General features: G+C 40.5%; 1 protein-coding gene across 1 annotated transcript in view; it reads right to left on the bottom strand.

Moving 5' to 3' along the window:
• Positions 1-22,859, bottom strand: part of LOC147178620 (plexin-B1-like) — a 54,072-nt gene that overhangs the window by 14,665 nt on the left and 16,548 nt on the right. Inside the window, exons 2-15 of the mRNA XM_086068342.1 lie at positions 12,807-12,877; positions 11,423-12,296; positions 11,047-11,289; positions 10,207-10,389; positions 6,900-7,028; positions 5,253-5,353; positions 5,009-5,141; positions 4,067-4,223; positions 3,648-3,756; positions 2,932-3,040; positions 1,926-2,693; positions 833-931; positions 586-708; positions 84-177 (exon numbers count right to left, since the gene is read on the bottom strand). Coding sequence (XP_085924468.1) covers positions 84-177; positions 586-708; positions 833-931; positions 1,926-2,693; positions 2,932-3,040; positions 3,648-3,756; positions 4,067-4,223; positions 5,009-5,141; positions 5,253-5,353; positions 6,900-7,028; positions 10,207-10,389; positions 11,047-11,289; positions 11,423-12,286 — 3,112 coding nt within the window. The 5' untranslated portion in view covers positions 12,287-12,296; positions 12,807-12,877. The remainder of the gene's footprint in view (positions 1-83; positions 178-585; positions 709-832; positions 932-1,925; positions 2,694-2,931; positions 3,041-3,647; positions 3,757-4,066; positions 4,224-5,008; positions 5,142-5,252; positions 5,354-6,899; positions 7,029-10,206; positions 10,390-11,046; positions 11,290-11,422; positions 12,297-12,806; positions 12,878-22,859) is intronic.

Here is a 22,859-nt window from a genome sequence, read left to right as displayed (position 1 = left end):
TGAGGTTAACACACTGGACATTCTGCGTGGAGGGTTGCCCACGTGCTTGATTACTTGTGACACATAAGGAATTAGCCCCCCACCAAAAAGGTCATCGGCGCTGTCAATGAGAAAGTTATCTTTCCTTCTCACGTTGACCATGGCTGGATATTCCTCCATCAAAGCAGAATAAGCAAACTGAAAAATAAGTGGTAAAACAATATATATGTTATTGGGCTTATCAACTAATGTTATGCAAAGTCAGGTGCAAGGCACTAATATCGTCTGTCTGGTTAAGGCTGATAAAGGGTATCATTTATGCAAACACTATAGTATATTGATAAGGAAGTGCAAATGACTGATTTTTCAAAACAAAATGTTTTATTGGTGTACGACTGAGTCCTGTTTTGACTACTGAAACACATCATTCTAACAATTAGCTAATTGGATCTTTATAAATGTAGCTTAACAAGCCGTAAAAAGAGAAAGGGTCAATTCAAAAATGTATCCGTGCAAAATTTAGGTTTCATGTATATAGTGTATAAAACTGAAAACGCTTCAAACAAATAATGAACATGATGGCCTTTGGAAAATAAATATTCTGACCTGATGAGGTTTACAGGTTATCAAAAAGATGGAAGGCTGTCTGGCATCCGGTTCAACAGACGCTTCGACCACCACTGACCGATTGTCAACGTCCAGCACACACTCGTAGTCCAGATTTTCATCCTATATGTAAACAATGTATTTTTTATTCAAAACTTTGAGAGGTACATATCAATGACAAACAGAAAGAATATAATTCAAACAACCTGCTTTTGCAAAACAAAAAAACTTGTAAGGTTAAGCTAACCTGAAACAGGTTGAGGTGCTGTCCAACCAGTGTAATCTTCCTTTCCACATTGACAGGAAGGAGGGAGGAATCTTGAACTTTCTCCACGCAAGGACAGTCCTGGAAACACATGGACTCAATTTTAAATTCAAGAAAATCAAATATGGAATGAAATTTAAGGAAAATAAATAAATTTGTCCTTTTAAAAATGCAGGTTGTCAAGCACATGGTAAAGGAATACAGTACACGCATGTTTGTGTTAATTGCTTCGTATATTGTGAGGCTATCGATGACGATACTGAGATGGGAGTTTTGGCCAGACTGCACCGAAAAGGTCAGTTTTCAGTGATGTAATAACTAAAATGGACTACTAACAAAAGTTTGAGATACTTGACTTTCAGGCAACATTTTAGGATGACCAATGTCCTGGCTGTAAGTAACCTTTACAGGTGAAATTCATTTGACCTTTATGAAACTTTTAAATGCACATTCAACCAACTATTTTTCCAGAACTTGCTGGCCTCTCTTATGGAGCTGTACCACAAAATTCCCAACACATTTGGTCCATGAATGAACCAATAAATGCCCTGCTTCAGTTAGAATGGGTATTTAATTATATTGGATGTGCTCACCATTTTGACGTCATGAGACTAAGACTACATCTAACAATTGATCAATGGTATCTCGCCGCTGTGGATGTTCTCAGAGCAAAGTGGTCACAGAAGTTAAGAGCTCACGATGTCATCAGCAAGTTATGGACACAGAGAGACTGGAAGAGTCAAACAAAGGCAAATAAGTTGACTTCCTTAAAAACATCAAATAACACCTGTTTTAAATGTTGCCATTACATTTGTTATTAGAGAACTGCAAGTTAAGTCAAATGTATTGAAACATTTGGACAGCTTGACATGTGCATTTAAATGTTTAGAGAAGGTCAGACTAAAGGTTTTTATAGTGGATTTTACATTCACCCTGACGTTTCACCTAAATCTGACTATCCTTAAGAATTTGTTCACAGTATTTCTTGTTCTTTTGATTTCCAATGAGACTTTGCCTGCCTTAATACGATCTAATCAACCGGGGTGAAATGTGTCTACACAGCTTGTGAACTCACCATAAAGTAAGAAACAGAGGGATCTGCCTGATAATTTTCATCAGACTCAGAGTTGGGCTCAAACCCCATGTCAGGTGATTGTGTAAAGGTGACGTTTTCGTTTGTGCCTGTCAGAAAAAAGGGGACTTTATCCCCATCTACCCCACCCTCAGGCCTCGCCCACTCCCATGTTGAAGTGTCACTTTTATCAGAGCTTACTACTGGGATTTCCTCAGTGGAGTCACTGCCAGCAAGTTCTGGCAAAGTAGCAACTTCACCAGATGTGCTTGAGCTTATAGCAGAGGAAGAGCCTGCTGCCTCACTGGAGGGTTCTACAAGGCCCACTTCAGTGTCTATGGGCACAATTGTGCTGCTAGGTAATGTGTGAGATGTGTTGCCAGCGTTCCCTCCACTTTCCATCAGCCAATCAACAGTCTCGTCCTCTGATATATGTCTAGTTGTGGCCAGATTTTCTTTAGGAGTTGTGAGCATGTCAAAGATAAGGCTGTCTGTGGTGCTGGCATCTGAGTGCAAACTGGTGGCCTGGCTGAAGGTCCCGATGAAGTGGGGTGTGGTGTCCGTGGCATGGCGTAAAGTGGACTCGCTGTTAAGAGTGGGTGGGGTTGTTGCAGGGGTGGCAGCTGCAGTGGTCGTAGCAGGAGTCATGGAGGGTGGCAGCTGCGTTGCTGTCACTGCTGTTGTTGTTGTTGTTGTTGTTGCAGCAGTCGTCACAGTTAAAGTGGTCTGCTTTCTGGTGGGTGGTGGAATGGTGGGTGTTGGCGGTTTGAACTTGTTGATGGAGAAGCGCAAACGAACAAGCAGGAAAGGGCAAGAAAAAAAGGCAGGGGAGGACAAAATTAGGATAAACAAGAAGACTGAAGAATCCAAAATGATAACAAAACAAGACTGGAAATGGAAAATGTACATAGGTGGAGCAAATAAGACAAGGCACACAAACAAACGTACATACATGGCAAGATGCAAGCCGGTGATACGAGACAGAGCCTTGCCAAAAATCTTCACTCACATTTTGATTGTAGATGGTGACTCCTCGGCTGCAGGTGTGTCTGTGCGTGCAGACATGCTCATGAATACACCAGTTACACCCCCAGCGACTACTCACACACCCTTGGCATCTGGTTAAAAAACAAAACAAAAACATTTTTACACACAATATGCTAAGGTGAAATAGCATATCAACATATCTATGACAACATATGACTTTTAACAGTTCATAAGTGTATCACGAATAAAGATCCAAAGAGGAAAATGGTACTCCTAACACTGAACTACAAAAACAAATGTATCATTGAAAGTGTCGTCTCATGAATATGTCATTGTGCTTGCTGGCTGAATAAAATAGTCTCACTCAGGCAAGACAGCACATGATGTATCGGATGTAATTATCTTCTGGTGACACATGCAGTGTTGTGTGTGTATGTGTGTGTGTGTTTTTGTCTTTGCTATTATGGGGCCCATACTCTTGTCCTTGTGGAGACATTTTGGTGGACCTCTTGAGGCTCAAGACTAAGTTTTAGAGTTTATGTTCGAATTGGATTTTGGTTGGGGTGAGGCTAAGATTTAGGGTTAGGCAATCGTTTGTGATGGTTGGGGTTAGGGTAAGGGGCTAGGAAATGCATTATGTCAATGAGATGTCTCCACTAGAAATGTAAACCAAAAAAAAGTGCAGTGTGTGTGTGTGTGTGTGTGTGTGTGTGCACACGTGAGGATGCGTATACTCACGGCCTCCGTTCAGAGAGCTTCTGCACAAGGCTACAGTCGTACAAGGTAAATTCCGTCTCTGCTACCGTTACGTTGAGAAAACGTAGGGAGAGGATCACCATCACGAATTCTGGATGACAATGACGACATTGATTAGATTCCTATACTAACTAAATAAAGTGTATTTTAATCATGGCAGCTATATTTGTATGTGCGTATGTAAGTTGGAAAAATATGGTGAGATAATGCTCAAAGGTAGCTGCGTTTGGGGAGAAAAAAAATCACTGCACATAGCCATTGTTTTTGTTTTGTTTTTAAACAGGATTTTCAAGACTTCCTTTTGAACTGTAATTTTTGTAACCTGATGTTATGGGGGTGAAGGGAGGGGGGTGTGCTTCTAAAATATAGCCACATACAAGTGGCCAAAACCTGAGGCTCACCGTCTCCATGACCAATGGGGGGTAGATTACTGGCATCAGGAGTGGGGCATACAACACCACCGTTTGTGAACAAGGCATGAGTTTTTGTATCATGAAAGAAGCATGAGTAAGCCTCTCCTTCTCCCAAACTAGGGAGTCCTTCGACTGACACTGTTATCTGTGGGAAAGAAAAATAATAATCATTAAAAAAACTTTTTTTTTAAAGCTATATTACTGTAAATCAACCTTGAAAACACTGAGATTACATTGTCTAGTTGTATGGCCCAAAAAAATAAGGAATTTGTGAAGTAGTTATGATTAAAGGTCTTTTTTTTTTTTTTTAAATGAATCAAAAATTGAAAATCAACATTTAGAGATGAAATGTAAATTACTATTGATGAATGATCATGGTTATCAATATTATTGCAATATTGAACGACTATGGTTAGAGTGGTCTACGATGTCTTTCCCGCATTCCCTGCACACGGTAGATATATTGGATTAGGTTGCCATTTGTAGTCTAGTCCTCTTTGTAGATGGAAAAAATATTGCCATGACCTGTGCTGCCTTCCATCATGTTTTATAGCATCTTAACGTGTGTCTAACATCGAGTCTTCTTCTATGATTCGGTATTCTTCTTTTTCCTTTTCATTTATGTGCATCAGATGGGAAAAGCCAAATGACAGCTACAACTCTTAAATACACTTACTACAGTAGTAACAATAATTTCAGTTTCAACAGTAGCTTCACTTAAATTTTTATTCCCTCCCAAAAAATAAAATAAATAAATAAAATGTATTAATTATTACATCCCAACGAGCAATTGTTTAAAGATTAGATGACACCTGGTGGAGCATTAAGGACAAAAAAAAAAACACATTCACATAAGACTAAGGTTGGCTATTTTCTAGTTATATTTAGGGCTACCATTAGAAGATGTTACTTCCTCTCCCCCCAAATTACATTTGTTTTCTCCCCGCGGCTGATGTTGTACAGGCTGAGATGCTGGATGCTGAGGCACTGCTGTGTGTGGTTGAAACTCCACAACCACTGACCCTTGACTGACCCTCGCCGGCACTCCCAGCGTTGGCCACACCTGAAGTACCAATGTGAGTTGTAAGAGTCAAAAGCAAGGAAATTACATGAGAAAATAATTTAATTAAAGTGTGGCTCAGTTTGCCACAAACAAACTAGCACACAGACTCACCGCCCGTCCAGGACACACCAGCCACAGTATGGGTCATTGGCCGACAGACAAGACTGGCAATCCAGGTGATCTCCACATTCTGCCACAGGACGCTTCTCTACCTGAAGATTATTTAAAAAAAAATTGTTTTAACCAAGGTGTATTCCGGTTACGGTACATTCAATAAGGATCTGAAAATTTATAGAGTGAACCCTTTCAAAAAGAAAGTTTGGCGGTCTAAATCACTGAAAAAGCCAACACAATTTTCAAGGTAAAAGGTGTTCAAAAGTGAAGTCGGTATCCCATTAGGGGATGAATGTTTGTGACGCTAACAAATGTTGATTTCACCGCAGGGTTCGTTCAGGGTCACAGCGTTTCCTAAACGTTCTCTGCACAGCCTTCATGTTCATGTTCAAAATTTCCTTGCGAGAAGAACGTCCATTAAAACAGTTTAGAGAACAATTAAGGCCGTTTAGAGAATGTTTAGGAAACGCTGCGACCTTGAACGATCCCTGATGTGATATTTGTTAGCGCTGCAAGTTTGCCCATCAGTGGGATACGGACTTTAAGAACAACTTTGTGTTTACTAACTTTTACACATGCTTTCAATATGTGAAAACCCAAAAGCTACTGTTCAGGACGTTTATTAAGTACATGATGTGTGTGTAGTATAGCAAAAAGCTGTGGCTGTAAAAAAAAAAAAAAAAACTTTAAAAAGCATAAATAGTTGGAGTAATCCCGTCAGATAAACCAACTCACGAATATCAGTTTCCCATACATCAGCATCGCATAGCTTCCCACACAGACACTGTATAGGGAGTGTGCCTTCACAAAAGAAGCCACCTTCTCTGATCAATACTATTGTTATGTCTGACCCCCACACCTCCCGCTGACTTTTATATCCAACACAGAAGGTGAGTGCCCTTTGGCCTCGACTGCCAGCTGCTCTCAATTTGCTATTATGCTCTTTGCCTTTTAATCCTTTATGCCATTTTTTTTCTATGGGAGACGCAGCTTGAGGAAGAATCAAAGTGTGGACAATTGTGACAAACAATCAATTATCTGGTGACGAACGATGGACCATGTTCAGTCTCGTGCATGGAGGCATCTGGGTGAGTGGTTGAATGGACAGGCCACCACACTGGAAAGGCTACAGCTGTTAAAGTATTTCAAACAGAGCACTCAGAGAGAGCCAAGATTTTAACACCTGCGAAACCAATAAGCTGCTAAAATGTTAATACCTGAAATGGAATCAAATTTCATCCACATCCGGAGCTTCCTCTGAATGGAATAAAATGCATATAAAATGGGCTTGCAGCCAAATCTGGACCAGGTACAGATGAAAATTGAGCTGGATTTACACTACATGGCGAAGTAAAAGAAATGCAAATTGTGTATGCCTATGTCGCCCAGTTCAATAGATCACAAAGCAAACTTTCACCCCAAATGGATACAATTTGACCAATTTCAGTCATTATAATAATGATTAAAGAACAACAGAGAAGAATACCTTCTCATCATGACAAAAAAATATCAGGTTCACAAACTAAAAACTGTAGAATGGTACCCATACCTCCTTGATTAAGGTATGAGGAAAGACGTGAAAACAGACTTGCTAAATAATCAGTTTTATCCATGAAAGTGTAACTATCCTCTGACACAACTTACAGAAGCTTTGGTCATGATGTAGATGTGTGCGCCTTTCTGGTCCAGTAAGAGGTCACGGTTAATGGGGGATTTGGGCTGGATAGTCACATTGGCATACACCTCCACTTGGCTATCTTGGCCCAGATACACCTGAGAGAGACCATCAGAGGATAGAAGATATTTCATGAAATGCACACAGTAGATTGATCGAACAGCAGTAATTATAACATCAATTATTAGTCACATAAATTATGGAGGTACAAGATTGTATTTTTGCATTGCATTGACAAACATTCAAGGGATGTATTTATTGGTTGCTTTGCATCACAGTTTTGAAAGTACAAGTATACACAGGGCCTGATTTCTTAAGATCCCAAAAAGCGGGTGTGAAATTTTAATGCACCACACACACTTGTATATACACTGGGAGGGGTCACATCCACGGTGTAGGGGTAGAGTTCGCCAGTCGGCAAGCTGGCAAACTCAGTAACAGGGTTAGGGTTTGGGGGCCTGGTGTGGCTGCCGTGCCCCGTTTTGCTGCGTTGGGCTTGGGGCGCAAGCCATGTCGGGCTGGGGGGCGCTCTGGGCTCCTAGGTTTACTCTCCGGCTGTTGGCCGCCACGGGGCACGGAGGTTGTGCCCTGGCGCTGCCGCAGCCTGTGGGGCCCTGGGGGGGTTGTGCTTGCCGTGTCCTGGCTGGGGTCGACGGATTCCTTCTTTGGTGGAGGTTTTCATCCATGCCAGATCCACCACACCAGCATCTACCGAAATTCAAACACAATCTGCTTCTTCCTCTGCTCGCTGAATCGGTGGAGGCTGATGTCCGTGGATCTTACTCTGCTTCATCTATCCTTCCTTCCTTCCTTTCTTCAGTCTTTCCTGTTGTCTCTTGGGGTCTCCCTAATTTTGGGGAATTTAGATGTTTCTGGGTTTGGTGAAAGATTCTGGTTTGTAACCCTGAGGGTAGTAGTTGGTGTCTGGTCAGTGCAGGATTTCACTTTTCTTTTTTCTCTTTGACTTCACGACTCTAGCGGGATTCTGAAGTATTATAGGTGAAGGGTATGGGGTTTTTAATGTTTCAGGTGAATTAATTAGCACAAACTCACACGCACGCACACACACGCGCGCACACACACACATACACACAAAAACAATTTAAAAAAAGAGAGCAATGATATGTTGAATCGGTAAGATTACTGAATGAACATTACTGAGCTCTCCACCCCAAAAAATTTACTGATGGTTTTCACCATGGAAATTTGGGGAGATCGCTGCAAGTGCAAAAGGAAGTTTGGAGTGATAGAACTGGAAGTGCTAGTGGAAGAGGCAAAAAACGTATTCTAAAAATATTACAGTCATTTCTGGACTACAAGCCGCTACTTTTTTCACTTGCATTCGACCCTGCGGCTAATACAAATGTGCTACTTATCCATCAGATCACAATGGGGTACACTATGAAGGAAGCGCAAGAGCGTCAGCCAGAGCAAAACAAACCAAGTGAGCCCAAATACAGTAGGAGAGACAGAGTGAGAGCGAAACAATTTGCGCCCTTCTAATGGAAAAAAAGTAGCCGGAACCCTGTGTGGTAACATTAAAACACCTGCGGCTTACAATCGGGTGCGGCTTATATGTGTAATATATTACTAAGTTACTGAAAACTAAATCGATCACTTTGACAATTTTGGGGAAGACAGCAAGTGCAAAAAAGCCATGTTTAGAGTTAACTCGCCCTGAGTGTGTGGCTATTCAATGTACAAGTATGTGCCCATTCTGCGTAACAGTGCATTTAAAATTTGGGACAGCACACCCAGAAAACTGCTCTGGGAGAGGCCAACACCAATTATCAACAATTATCTGTTTCAATAACCCAGATATACGAAAATGCACAGTTGAAAGGATTTTTTTTTTCCTGTGGGCGATATGGCATGACCCCTTCTTGTGACTGGCACCACGTCAGCCTGGGTCGGATCATTCAGAAGCTCAAATACTCCATTGCGGAATAGGCCATATGGGATGATACTTTGTGTTGATAGGACAAACATTTTTTTTACGTGGGTGGAAAAATTCTTGCCGCCACTTCTTACTTTTCCTCCGTTAAATTGGCAATGCTTTCCACGCGTGTTTGTACATGTCTTATTCAGAGACACTATTTAAAGATTCAAAATAAGGCTGCAAAATTAATCTCAGGTTTGATAAATCATAAAGTCAATCAATTTGTATATATTCTTTCTAAAACTCACAAAATGAAATCCATAGCAATGTAGCGTGTTTGACACAACAGTTACGCTCGGGTCGTAGATCAGCTTGTGCCCATTTTAACAAATGCAAATGTTTTGTAAATCAGGCCCATAGGGGGAAAAAAAGTGGACTTCAGGTTGACAGTGCAACCGCAATATGATTGGCAGCAATGTACTTAAACATTTTTAAGTGTTAAGGTTTAAAATTTTAAGTAAGATAAAATAGAGTAAATTTAAGATAAAGTACAACAAAAGAAACATCTTCTGTAACATGCATATGAAACCTAAACCCAATTAAACTTGTGCAGTATCACAGCCGAAGTGGCTATGAATGTGATTAGCACACTGAAAAAATCCAATACATGCTCAGGAAGACACCTCTGGTTTCAAGTGATTCCCCGGCCTTCAAACTCTCATATTACCTCATGTTTATAAGATTAGGAGATTTTTTTTTTTTTGCCTCTCTCCATCCGGAGGCCGCGTGATCACTGTGAGCAGAATACCATTATGAGGATGCACTCAACACATAATGGCAGTGAAAGTTGCTTTATAGTGCTTGGTGGTTTAGAAGTACTCTTGCAGATTTTTATAAATTCAACCTGTCATTATTCATTAACTACATCAGTTTTGAATCCTTATCAGATGGATGAATAGTGATCTATAGGTGGTGATACTCAGCTGCTGAGTTGGCAGCTACGAATTAAACTCTTGGAATAATATTTCTGTATTTCCAAAACAAAGAAAAATATATTTCTAACTTACAGTTTTAGCATAAAAATGCATTACTTCCAAGTGGCCAACAATCACATAATAAAGTGCACATAATAAAAACCAAATGGATTGGACACAGGATATGGAGCTATGCTCTGTCTGTGTATGTTGGAGTACTTTGAAGCATGGAATGATTGGAATCTTCAAAGTATTTTAAAGTTGTTTATCCAACTTCCAAATACAAGGTTTCAAATAGCCATTTTAAATATTTAGTAGAAACATCTTGGAAATAATTATTTTACCACATAAAAAACAGTTTAAGGACCCAATGGTGCACACAAACTGTAGGTAGGTAAGTACTGAGTGAATGTGATGAGCTACCTTGTGAAGTGTCCCTTTGGAGTCTCCCAGGAAAGCAATACTGTGGTCGTACCTCACACTGACAGCCACAGCAGTGAGGTGGGAAGAAAATGTTTGCCACACAGCCTTGGCTACTACAGGTACTCTGCTTGCCATTGGACTTGGGGTGTGATCAGATCCACAGGGATACGCTTGAAGGGTGTTCTACAAAATATACAGACAATTGAGGACTTTAATAAAACTGTTTTTCATTGATCCCAACTACAATTCTTCAGTTATTTCTGTGGCCATGTTTCTAACATCCCTTTTATGTTGTCCTTTCGTTGGTGACCTTGTTCCTCCTTGCTAGACCTCATTACATTTCTGCACAGCTGATTTCAAGCTGCCTCGTTATACTGATCTCTATTGATCCCATTCAATGATTCTGAGGGCTGCCAAGATGTAAGCATATGTGGATAGCACAGGGGCTGAACTAGACGGTTGCAGCTGGCCAAAGCTACTTCTGGGGCTAGGCTTTAGTCTTGTGGCCTAATTACAAGACTTGACTAAAATTCACTTCACTTCATTGTGCATATCATGATGCAGCCTAAACCCTGTAATGCTGGTACGCTTTGTTGCTTGGCTGGACTTATACCATGTTTACCCTTCCGCTGACAACTGAAACCAATTGAGTCAATCTACTTGTACTTCAGGTAAACAGCAGGAAATGATTTATGGTGATGGCTTGTATTAAGTTATAAGCCAGTGTACAAGCTGTTAGAAGAACATAAAAAACAGTTTAAAGTGCAATTCTTCAATGAAGCAGGATTACAGACACGAAACATGTCTATTGTATGCTATTTCTATTTACTGCGTGCATACCCGGAGCAAGTTGGCACAGCTAGACTTGACCTCATACTCTATGTAGGCCACCTCTCTTCCATCTTCCAACATCCCGTCTTGGGTGTAACACAGGTCTCTTATGGAGTCAATGCGTCTGTCAAGTGCATCCAAAGGGAAGATGCACAGAGCTGAGCCATCCAAGGGATTTTGGTTAGTGGAGCTAACACGGGTGGAGAAGACTCCCAACAAGTCCTCACCCTCTCTGTCTGCACCTTGACCCACCTGTTAGATAAGGTCAAAATACAAGAAAATTCAAACAATTAAGTGTCATAGCAGTGGTATCTTAAACTGAAGACAGAAGCTACAAATATGTTTTTCTAAAGCAACACCTTTCAAAGAGAAATTATAAATTTACCTGGGCTGCTTGGAGCAGGTTGTAAACTCTGGAAGGAGAGGATGGTGATCGACAAACAAGAGGAACTTCCACATAGGAATAGTAAGAGGTGTCATCAAGGCAAACTCTGGCTGCATAGGTCTGATATTCCCTTGAGGACGACTTTATGTCTCGGCGGTAAAACAAGAAGTACACATATGTTCGTCTTGTGAATGTGGCTACAAAATGGTGATCATACTCCGACAGACGGCCTGCTACGGCGAGCTTAGCCGTCTCTTCGTAGGAAAAAATAGGCTCTGATGAAAGATGCCGGGTGGAAATTGGTGGCTGGCTGGCGGTGTAGCCCCTACCCACATACATCACAGACTTTTCCTCACCCCGAAGCCCCACCACAAGCCCCACGGTTGAAACCAACGGATCATTAGCTGCCACATACTGAGTGTCCATTGGCCTCTCGGTGGAGAAAAGAACCTCACTGATTGACGTCAGGCTCCGTTTTTGGCAGGTACCTTGGTAAACACTGCCACAGGTGATCAATTCCAATCCTTTTGGATCCACTAGCAGTAATTTGTTGTGGTTACTGGTTCTCCGGGCCTGGGGACAGTTGGACTCTGTGACAGGAGGGATGCAGTCTTTGCTGTCCCTCACAGGACCTGTCCTTTCCTCTTGTTCCAAACGAAGTCCATCTAATCCATCAAGTTGAAACAGGTGGTCTCTGGCCCCCACATAAACTTTCCCTATGGATGGGTCCGGATGGAGCACCAGGTGCTGGAATTCTGTGTCATCACGGGAAAAACTTGGGTAAGTGTGACCATGGACTAGGGCTACGATGATGACGATGAAAAACAAGAGTAAGGTGGAGTTCTGAGCCTTCCCATGTATCATGGCAGATATTCTGAGGAGGGAAAAGCAGCAGGATTACACAATTTTTTTTGTTGTGTTTAAGTTTTATGCAAAAATGCCATTGCTTATTTAGGTGGGGATCTGTTGGGAACAGAGTACAGGGACAAAATTATAGCGACGGAGGGAAAAACTTAATTATGCACACTTCCGTCCGCCCGCCACAATTTTTTTTCTTCCAATAACTCCAATGACGAGTGCAAACTAAAGTTATGCTATTGAGTAATGTATGCTTGGTCGAACCTGACAGATTGAAACACATCAACAAGCCACATTACACTGAGTGATATGCTAAGACCACCACAGCGACTCCATGTAAACTTGTTTTTTTGTGTCATCCATCCTTAAATAAATCATTGTGGAAATATAAGTATGCAGAAGTTCATTAAAATTGCAGCTCAGAACGGTGCTAAACAAATGCTGCAGATGCCAGTTGCGTAAGAGATTATTTAACAATGATAGTACTGTAGTCTTATGTTGCAATTATATTAACAGTCTGACTTACCATCTATGTTCTTTGTTAAGCCGAAGACTCCCACCTCCTAATCATATCCCATTTCTTCTCCGTCTCTCAAGCTGAAAGAAAAAAAAGAAAAAAGAATTAGCCATCAGGTGCAAACGTTAAATTGAGAGACACATAAGACCTGAGCATTCCTAAAACGATTGGGGCAAGTTGGATGATGACCACATAATTACATTATTCATCTACTTGTCACCTCTATCAGATTACTCACACAACTTTGAATATGGACAGTGTTCTTTACAGCTTGAGGATTCAAAACAACTCTCATTTACCATCTCAAGAGTCATCGCTCAACACCTCTGAAAGAGTACTTTGCGAACACTGAGAGCATTCACATTTGTGCTAAAAATCTCTTTAATTATTGAGCAGGTTATGCAGCCCTTCCACTGACCTCACAGAGAAAAGGTCAGAGTGATGAATGAATGAAGTCCCGAGCACCACAGAGTTTTACCAAACCTTTCAAACCGCTTAGAGACACAAGACACTTACAAGGATCATCATTTACATTGATATTAATTTCTAACAAGTGTTGTTTATAGCTTGATACTCAACAATAGCAGTGGAATCAATGTATGTGTGACATAAAGCCTATTTGTACACCATTACAATTTTTTTTTTTTAAATCTGACATGATTGTCCAGACATGAGACATGCACCTATCTATCTCGCTTAACACTTCTCCACTCACAACAACAATAAGGACAAAGCAGGGGAGGGTTGAAAAAGGAGGAGAGATGAAAGAGTGTCTAGATGAGTACATGACCGGAGGCCATCAAGGAGCAGCTGCAAGTGTTGTGCCACACGTCTGGCAAGGGGGGTGCATAAGGATTGGTCTTCACTTATTCATGAGCTGAATAAGTATAATCCTGCATGCCTGCTGTCATCGGGTTGGCTAAATACTGTATGGACAGAAATTGGTCTATTATAGAATCTTCAACAGGCCGTAAGCACTGAAAAATTAGTTTTCTCTGTTTACAGCTCCCTAGAAATACTTTAATTTAGAATACAGTGCTGTAAATACTGTATACTGTAAATACTCAATGTGGCTGGGAAAGATTCCCACTATGCTGGCGTCCTCACCTGCTCTTTGACCAGTAAACACGCAGCGGTCAACTTATTTATAGCTCGCAAATGACCCCATCACCATGGGAACTTCCTTTTGCCAGTTATGATGGTTCCCTGTGAGCGAACATGTGGTGTGGGCCTACTACGTACAGGGAGGGAAAGCCTTGGGATTTTTCTTTTTTAAATCACCTTATTCATTGGATGACACACACAAATTTATAATTACCCATGTTTATCATTTGTTTTATGATGCGAAATATGGCACAGCCCAAAAAGATTAATATTCTGTGGTGGTCAGTAATGATATTATTTTAATTTAGTTTGGATCACGTGCTACCTTAGCTACTTTATGCTTGTATGTTCCAACAAATGTTTCTATGGATTTCTATAATAATGTGTTTATCTGTGACCCCTTGGCCAACCCATTCTTATGTCTATTCTATCTGTTCACATTCATAAATCAGTGAGCGACTCTACTGTGCAAGTTCATCACTAAAGCCCCTAATGAGCCATGACAACTCACTGAATGACTACGACCCCATAAAATATGCAGAGGTCAGCAGTAGCTGTGCACTGGGAGACTTTGGGACTGGAGCCATGGAGCTTGGCCTTGTTTTGTTGTGTTCTGGTGGCTAGGATTGAGTTTGGGCCCCAGACTCTGCACATTTACAGTAGCATGCGTGCATCCAATCCACAGAGTACATTAACGTAACGTGCCTGTTTGAGATCAGCAAAAGCAGGCACTTAGTGAGAAGACGGAGAGCAGATACAGTATATGGCTGGGCATAACAGCCAGAATTAACTTAAAAGATAAAAGCAGGATAAGGGTTTTTTCTTTTCTTTTTGGGATGTGTTGTACATTTGTAGACAGACTGGTTATGCCATAGCCCGTCATGACATGATCCTCCCTAAAAATGAAAATATAGCTTGGAGCTACAACACGATCTTGTGAAAACGGAAGGCTGAGGCAGCCTTAGACAAGCAGTTAGAAAATTGGCCGAAGGACTGCGTTCATTTCATTTAACCGGTATAAGTAATGTGCTGGGGAAGGGAATGAGCATAAGCGGCACCCCTAGGTCCCATTCGCTCCTAACCGCACAGCAGAGGTGGCCTGATTCAGGTACTCAACACATACAATTATTTGGTGGGTGCTAGAAAGATGGTGATTGCGTTTTTGGGTCACTAAGTGTGTGCACATTGTGATAGTATCTTGGCTCTGACAATGCAGGCAGGTTATTTTTTGTTTTGGTCTTACATTTAAGACAACCTAAAGAAAAAACCTACAGCATACTTCCCTCTCTATATGATCAATTCAGCTTTCATCTTGCATCTCTGAGCTAATTTTGATGTTCCCTGTGAGTTTTCTCACCTTAGATATAAAGCTACTGAACACAGAAAATGCAATTGATTCACTACTGCCACCTGTTGACGAAAAACAAAACTGCACACACCCTTCTTCACATACACAATGAGCACATGACATCACACCCGAAACAGAGTGTGGGAAATTTGAACCTGGATGTAGTCTGAAAACTAGTGGCCAGAGGCTTGCAGAAGAACCAATTGTGAACAGCTAAGGTGTTAATCTACTAATTAGAACAAATGGCCAAAAAAAGGCTATTGTAAAAAAAAAAAATAATTGGGCCAAATTGTTACAGAGAGCAGCATTTAAGTTAAAGAACCAGAGCTCGTATCATTTTAAACAGTTCTAGATAAGGGTTTCAAAGAGTCTCTATAGAAAGCTAATGAAGGATAGCAAATTACAATTATCGGTAAATATAAACCAAAAGTATTAACCACAAAATAAAATGAACATAAAATGGGGCATGTAAAATGCGTTCTACACACTTGCTTCAAAAGAGCAAAGGAGAGAATCACTGGCTGGAAGTTGGCACCCTGCAACATGATCAAAGATTCTCTGCTACTACCATTACATCATTGCAAGACTTATCTGGTAGCTGTCACTTGATGGACAGAGACTGGACACTATCACAAAACTCTGCTCCTTTGTTTATGGCACATTATATTTTGTTGTCCAATATTACTAAGGGATACAAAGTGTGCAGTAATACTGTTTGTTTTTACTACGACCACAACAAAAAGGCCACAAGATAAAACTCACTCCATTCTTAGTCAGAAAACCGCCAGATTTTCTTGGAAAAGGTTATGTCTGACCTTAATTTGTTTTACATCTTTTTGCTTCTGTTCTGTTCATCCAAATCATCAGGAAGTATTAACGCAAAAAGTCTGAACAGTTACAGGTTATGAGCAAAATCACATTTGTACCACGACGAGACCACTGAGTCATGAGTTTGATAGTGGTACAATAGTATCACTCCACACCCAAGTTTGACTCTGGTGTTCAGATTAAACCAAAATAAATGGAAGGAATAAACCACTTCAATACGCCTACTTAATTGTGGTAGATGTTTACTTGGACAAAGGCTGGCACTTTTGGCCACTAATCAATCTTCCGGGGGTAAAGAATTTAAGCAAATAACAGAAAATTGAAAACCTACGATACAATATAAAGCTATGCAAGTTGATGAATGACTTTTGAATCAGGACCTATTTTCATCATCTGTGGCCATTCTCATCAAGAAAGGTACATACGGGTAAGCAAAGCAATTTCCTACTGTTCTTTGTTTCTCTGAGTATTACCATACAGATGAAGGCACATTTAATAAAAAAATAATTTAAAAAACAGGTTGGTAGATTAGATGAATAGACAAAGTAGACAGATGCTTTATTAATCCTTTGAGTGATGCCAAAGTGTCCTTGAGCAAGATACTGAACCCACAGTAGTTCCTGATGCTGAGTCATCAGGATGTGAATGAGAGGACAAAGCAGTTTGAGGACTTTGAAGGTAAAAAAAAAAATTGAAAGCTCATTTTAAAAAATTTGACAGTCAACATAAAATTCAACACTTTCAGCATACAGCAATAACTTTATCTTAATCACTCCCAGCCATTCTCACTGAAGCAACCCCCCTTCGCTACCGGCTGTTTTACTGTTTTACTGGACTGACTGATTTTGCAAGGCCCACAAAATATTGTGTTCTATTGCTATAAAACCATGGAACCTACCAAAAGAAAGATTAGAGTCTCTTCTTTCATCAGGAAATAATGTATATATTTGTATCTGTTTCCGACTTGCAGTTATTAGCATTAGAATACAGCTAAGTTTCATCATTATTCACAAATCTGTTTAAAACACTGGTGCTTTTTTGCACCATGGCCCTGGTTGATCTCTTATACTCTGCTGTCACCTGCTGGCCGTTTTTTGTAATAACTACCATTGCTTTAGGCGACCTCTTCAGGTCAGAGGCTGCATCAAAGCCTTCTGTATGATCTAGCATAAAAAAAAACATAAATGTATAAATACGTTTTTGGGACCATGGCAATATTTAAAATAGAACGTTTCTATACGTTTTTGGCAGCAAATGAGTTAACATGCAGTCAAGTTGTGGATCTCAGTCAGGATTGTACAGTGTGAGCACTTTCTGTCATGGGCAATTAACTCACGCAAATTAGTTACGAATGAGCTGGAATTAAAAAACACATACAATACCACTGAATCTGATCACTTTTCAGTTTCATGAGTAACCAACTAACATTTTTTTACAGGTTAAAACTCCAATAAACTAGTTGCTAAACAACACTTTAAAAAATTCATTGGTAGCTTCATCTCATTTTACTATCCTTTCCACCTACAACTTCACATGGGAAGAGCATATTGACAAAGTGTCTGCGTTTGTGTGGGGGCGGTCAAATAAGTGAAAGCGCTAACGTTATGAGAGGCAGATGTGGCCATGCTTGGCCCCTTTCCATTTCCGTCACCTTCTTTATTGTCAATGGTCATCTCTCTGTCCTCATTTCTCATGCAGATACAGAAGGGTCTCTCTCTCTGCTCCTCCGGTGGGCTGAAGGAGCTCTCTGTGTGCCGCCGCTGGAGGGAATAGTGTCCTTTTCACTGCTCTCTGGCCGAGAGGTTGGCCGGAGCGGACACAGGATAAAAGCTACTTCCCTTGGAAAGCGAGCTAACACACAAATCCACATAAGTGCACAGACACAAACACACTCACTGAGGCCGATTTATAGCAGGATCCTTTCACTCCAGAGTCTCTCCCAGGGAAAAGCAGGTGTTGAGCCTAGCTGCATGGTGCTTGGTATCAAATGAAATAAGATCTGCGTTCGACACATTGCATAATTTTATTACCATGGGGTAAACAACAGGTTAGCAAAAATGAAGGTGTTTGAATATAAATGTTTCAGATTTTGTCACAAGGGTAGAGTAAGTTTGTGGCATGATAAGCCAGAAAAAAAGAAAAAGAAAAAAAAGCTGTACTTTTGCAGATTCAGGTTGCAGAACCAGATTTGTGGAAACTTCTAGATTAGTCGTCAACCACTTTGTTGTACACTCGACTGCCACCCTCAGGACTGGAGTAGTACAACCCAAACTTAAGACTGCAACCATGCTCTGCAAGTACAAAGTACTGTATATCTATTTCCTGAATAGAAAAAGTTTCACAAATGGCTCAGTCATTTTCAACACTTGGTTTCTCATTGGCATGGCGCATACCAAGCCATGCAGATGAAAACAACTAACTGGATCGTTGCAAATACATTCAGAGACTCCCCACCTCACATCAGGTTATTGACTCAAGCGCATATAAACAAACTTGCGGCAATAGAAAAAAACTGTGATCTCCGGTGTTCTTATCAGGGGGGATACATTTTGATTGGATATGCACCGCCATTCACCATTGATTACAATTTTGAATTGCAGCAAAACCATTGATCACTAGACGGCCACTTATGAAAACTAGTTCCGGAACCCCACAAACAACACAACAGTTTGGTCAGTTCCAGCTGCTTTGCGAGACAAAATTTGAGGTATGCGTAGGCTTAAGATATGCTGTGGCTTAAATGAAGTAAGAAATCACATTTAGCTATTTATTTGATGAAACAAACATCCAAACTAAATGAATACGCTTGCAAGGAGAATAGAGGAGATTATCAACTCCCCCAACCCAACTAACTACAAGCTCCTGATGACATACAAGGCGATGCTATTTAAGTCCCTGTAAAGTGAAAATAGAAATGTCATTGTCTTGTAATTTCTAAACACCATACAAGAAGAACAAAACAGAAGTCTCTTTCTATCGGTTTCTATTGTGTACTGTTACCCTGTATTTCTTTCCTTGATTAAGATGAGAAGCATGTACCACTTTAGCAAGATGTTGATCAGAGGGGAAGGACAAACAGATACCACTTAACTGAGAAATGATCAAGACCGCATAACCCTTATGATGAAACGAAAAAGACAACTACCGTACATGTGGTCAAGAAAATACACAATCGTGCTATAGCTTGCCACAATCGGTCAGGTAAACAAACTCTAACCTGAAAGCCATTTAGGATAAGAATGACAAGGGAGAGTATTGATTGATAATAGCAGCTGAAACCCAATTTTAAACTCTTTTTTTTTACAGGACGAGTGACCAGCTTTGAGATCCAAATGGCCCTGGGTTAAAACATGTTTATTGGATGTGTCGTTTTTGAAGGCTTTGTTGCTTCTAATACAATGCAACGCCTCTAACAATGTAGTTAATTCTATTTGCAGTAGTCACTGCTGCTTTGCAAATCAAACTACTGGCATGCATCTGTGCTGTTTTAAGGCGTTTCAGTACCTGCCTAAATCAAAGAGGATTGCTGAACACACTTTAAAAACAACTGAGTGTCCTTTGTGTGGTATCAGAAATAGGTGCACAAACTTGATGTAGCAGAAGCATGGGAAGCTACATTTGTATACCATCGTAAACAGAATTGCACTTGAACGCATGATTGGATGTATTCAATTAAGTTGAAGGAATACAGTGTGTAAAGAAAGCGCATTGTATTCTGTTGTTTGTATTGCTGTTTAAAAAAAAAATTATAACAATCTGTAGCTAGCCCGGATTCTCAATACAGTCTGGCCATATGCTCAGTATGAAGCGTGACGTCATTGAGGACATGCTGTCAGGGTCATTGTGTCGCAGAATGCTAAGGAGGCGAGCTTTGCCTACTCATTTGTTTGTGGATGGTCTGAATACATTACCACCTACCTCTTGTACAGCAACATCACTCCATGTCACACGCTCTCGCTCTCTCTCTCTCTCTCTCTCTCTCTCTCTCCTCTCTCTCTCTCTCTCTCTCTCTCTCTCTCTCTCTCTCTCCTCCTCTCATCTCTCTCTCTCTCTCTCTCCTCTCTCTCTCCTCTCTCTCTCTCTTCTCCTCTCTCCTCTCTCTCTCTCTCTCTCTCTCTCTCTCTCTCTCTCCTCTCTCTCTCCTCTCTCTCTCTCTCCTCTCTCTCTCTCTCTCTCTCTCTCTCTCTCTCTCTCTCTCTCTCCTCTCTCTCTCTCCTCTCTCTCTCTCTCTCTCTCTCTCTCTCTCTCTCTTACTCACACACACTCACACATACACAATCGCACACATGCCCACTTCTCCTTTCAGTGCACTCAATCGTCTGAGGGAGCCTTTGTCACCCTTCGTTGTCATGACAACCAGACTGAGATGAGCAAATGCAGAGTGGACGTTTCGCTCTCCTGGTCTGTGGGCATTTTAATCAGCTTGTCACACTGCCTGCGGTCAACCAATACACGTGTCCCCAAAGGCAAGGATGCTACTTAACTTGTTTTAACAACATTATACGGTCAGTTAATTTTATGCTTGGATTCTGGGAAACATCGAGACTGGTTTTTCTGCTGCGTTATTGAATTCCAGAAGCTACAATGAAAAAAGGTCTCATATCCAGCCACAACGCAAGTGGCACAGAACCAGAGCATTATTGCTAATATGCCAGATCTGCTTTCTGCTGAGCCGCCACAAATCAAATCAATTCTATAGTTTATGAAAAGCAGTCTCAGGAGCTCTTGAAAGAGTCATACGAATCCACATCACAGAACTTAGTAGGCTAGTGGAGATTTTGAGCGCATGATTTTTTTTTATTCATGGACAGGTTTTAAAGCACACCTTTAACTTGTAACATGTTAAGTGGAACCAGTCCTGTTGTACCCCCTCTCACTAAACCCTTGACACTTCTCTGTGTCCTGGCCACCGTGGCTGCTATCTTCGGCGTCCAAGCATTTTCTAAATGGCATGGCATTCTCTGTGCCCTCGTGATGAACACTGGTGCACAATCAGCACAAAGCTACCAACAAACAAGTCAAAAAATATTCAAACTTGTTGAGATTCTCACTTGTTGCCTTTGAGAAATTAATCAATAAAGATATCTGTTACTAATGTAATGTCTCACATTTGAGACACTTGGGTTAAGTTAAGATCAATTCCCATTCAATAACCCATCCACAATTTCCCTGTGATTGAACAGCAACTAGTCCAACTTTTGACCTAAATCAACCAGGATAGGCACAAGCAGCCATGGGTTGGGGGATGGGGGTTTGGTGTGGGTGGGGTGGTGTGGGGGGGGGGCATTAAAGGGCTGTGAACTGGTTAGAGTTAGTGATCCAGAACCATTTGTTTTGTATATAGCTGGCATTGGGCCAAAACCTTGTTCCTCCAAAGTTGTCACTTATCAAGGAGACCGCAGAAAAGTTTTTTCAACCATTAACATTACATCATCAAAGAGAGCGAGACATTTTCAACACTTTAGATTGGTCATTAAAAATAAAAAATAAATATTAAATTTGTCAAATTGTAACATATGCGATTTCGGCCTGTATGTGTAATAATATAATGTATTTAAACATTTGTATGGTTTCATAGCCATAACATGCCTACAATGTGGCCGGTGACAAAACTACAGTATAGACAGGGCTCAAACTGCCCCTAAACGGTGGCATTTTGTCTCTAAAATTTGTGCAAGGAAGTTTTTCATTTACTTGCGCATGTTTGACCTGTATATTTTCTGATTCTATCTAAAATTATTATTCATAAATATTTGTTGTTGCTGAGAAATATTTGCTCTGCAATTCATCCCATTTATCAGTTAAATGGTAATAATGAAATGGAAATGTGAATATTTACTTTGCAATCGATTTACAGTGTGCACCCCTACATTTTCCACAAAGTTTTCTAATATTTTCTAATTTCAAGGTATGAGCCAATGTGCTCCAAGTAGAAAAATAAATCTGGACGGAGCTGTGTATAGATCTGCACTAAATTGTCCACATTCATAGATTTTGAACTCCTGCCTTTTCCTGGTATTTGCTGTACAGCAAATAATGAAAAATGCCCTCTCTTTTCTTAATACAAATAATAATAATAATAATAAATGAGATTTGCATAGTATTTATTATTAGTAGTAATACAAATAAATGTTGAATACACTATACAGCCACATTTTTTGTTTAATTGTTTAGGTAGTTTATGTGATTGGAAAAAGACTCCTGAGACATAACTTCTTTTTGCTTAAACCAACAAGCTATGAATTATTTATTGTGTGTAGACAATGTTTCAATATTGTTACCTGATTCAAGAAGACAAAATCAATTCATCTTGATGTCAGAGTGTAACAACATACAGACAGCTCATTAAACAGTTATGTGCTGTCGAGTAGCATTTTACTGTACAGTACTCTGATTTGCTTTATTTATTTATAATTGAGGAGTGCCAATCTGGGTTTTGAGCAAATCTGGGAGTGGCAGACTGAACTTTTAACCCCACTGGCAGTCTGATGAAAGGACAGTTGTTCTACCACCAGACTGTCTACGCTTTCAGTCTGGGAAGAAATAAAATAATAATGTGGGAATTGTTTGTGTGTCATTCCTGAAACAGCTATTAGAAGTTGAACATGAAAGGGTGGTCCCCCGTTAAGCCTAGCTACTTGTCAACAACATCATTTACATTTTGAGTATTGGACTATCAGGCAGAAGTCAAATGTTGCCTAAGGAATGCACAAGAAAAAAAAGACAACTAACACTTGGTCCTAACAGTGTACTGGCACACAGAGTGTTTTTCATCCCAGACG

Source organism: Leptonotus elevatus, chromosome 2 (assembly GCF_054856555.1).
Source record: "Leptonotus elevatus isolate MCC_2025b chromosome 2, RoL_Lele_1.0, whole genome shotgun sequence".
NCBI classification, from domain to species: Eukaryota; Metazoa; Chordata; class Actinopteri; order Syngnathiformes; family Syngnathidae; genus Leptonotus; species Leptonotus elevatus.
This window is presented reverse-complemented; position numbering and strand designations above follow the sequence as displayed.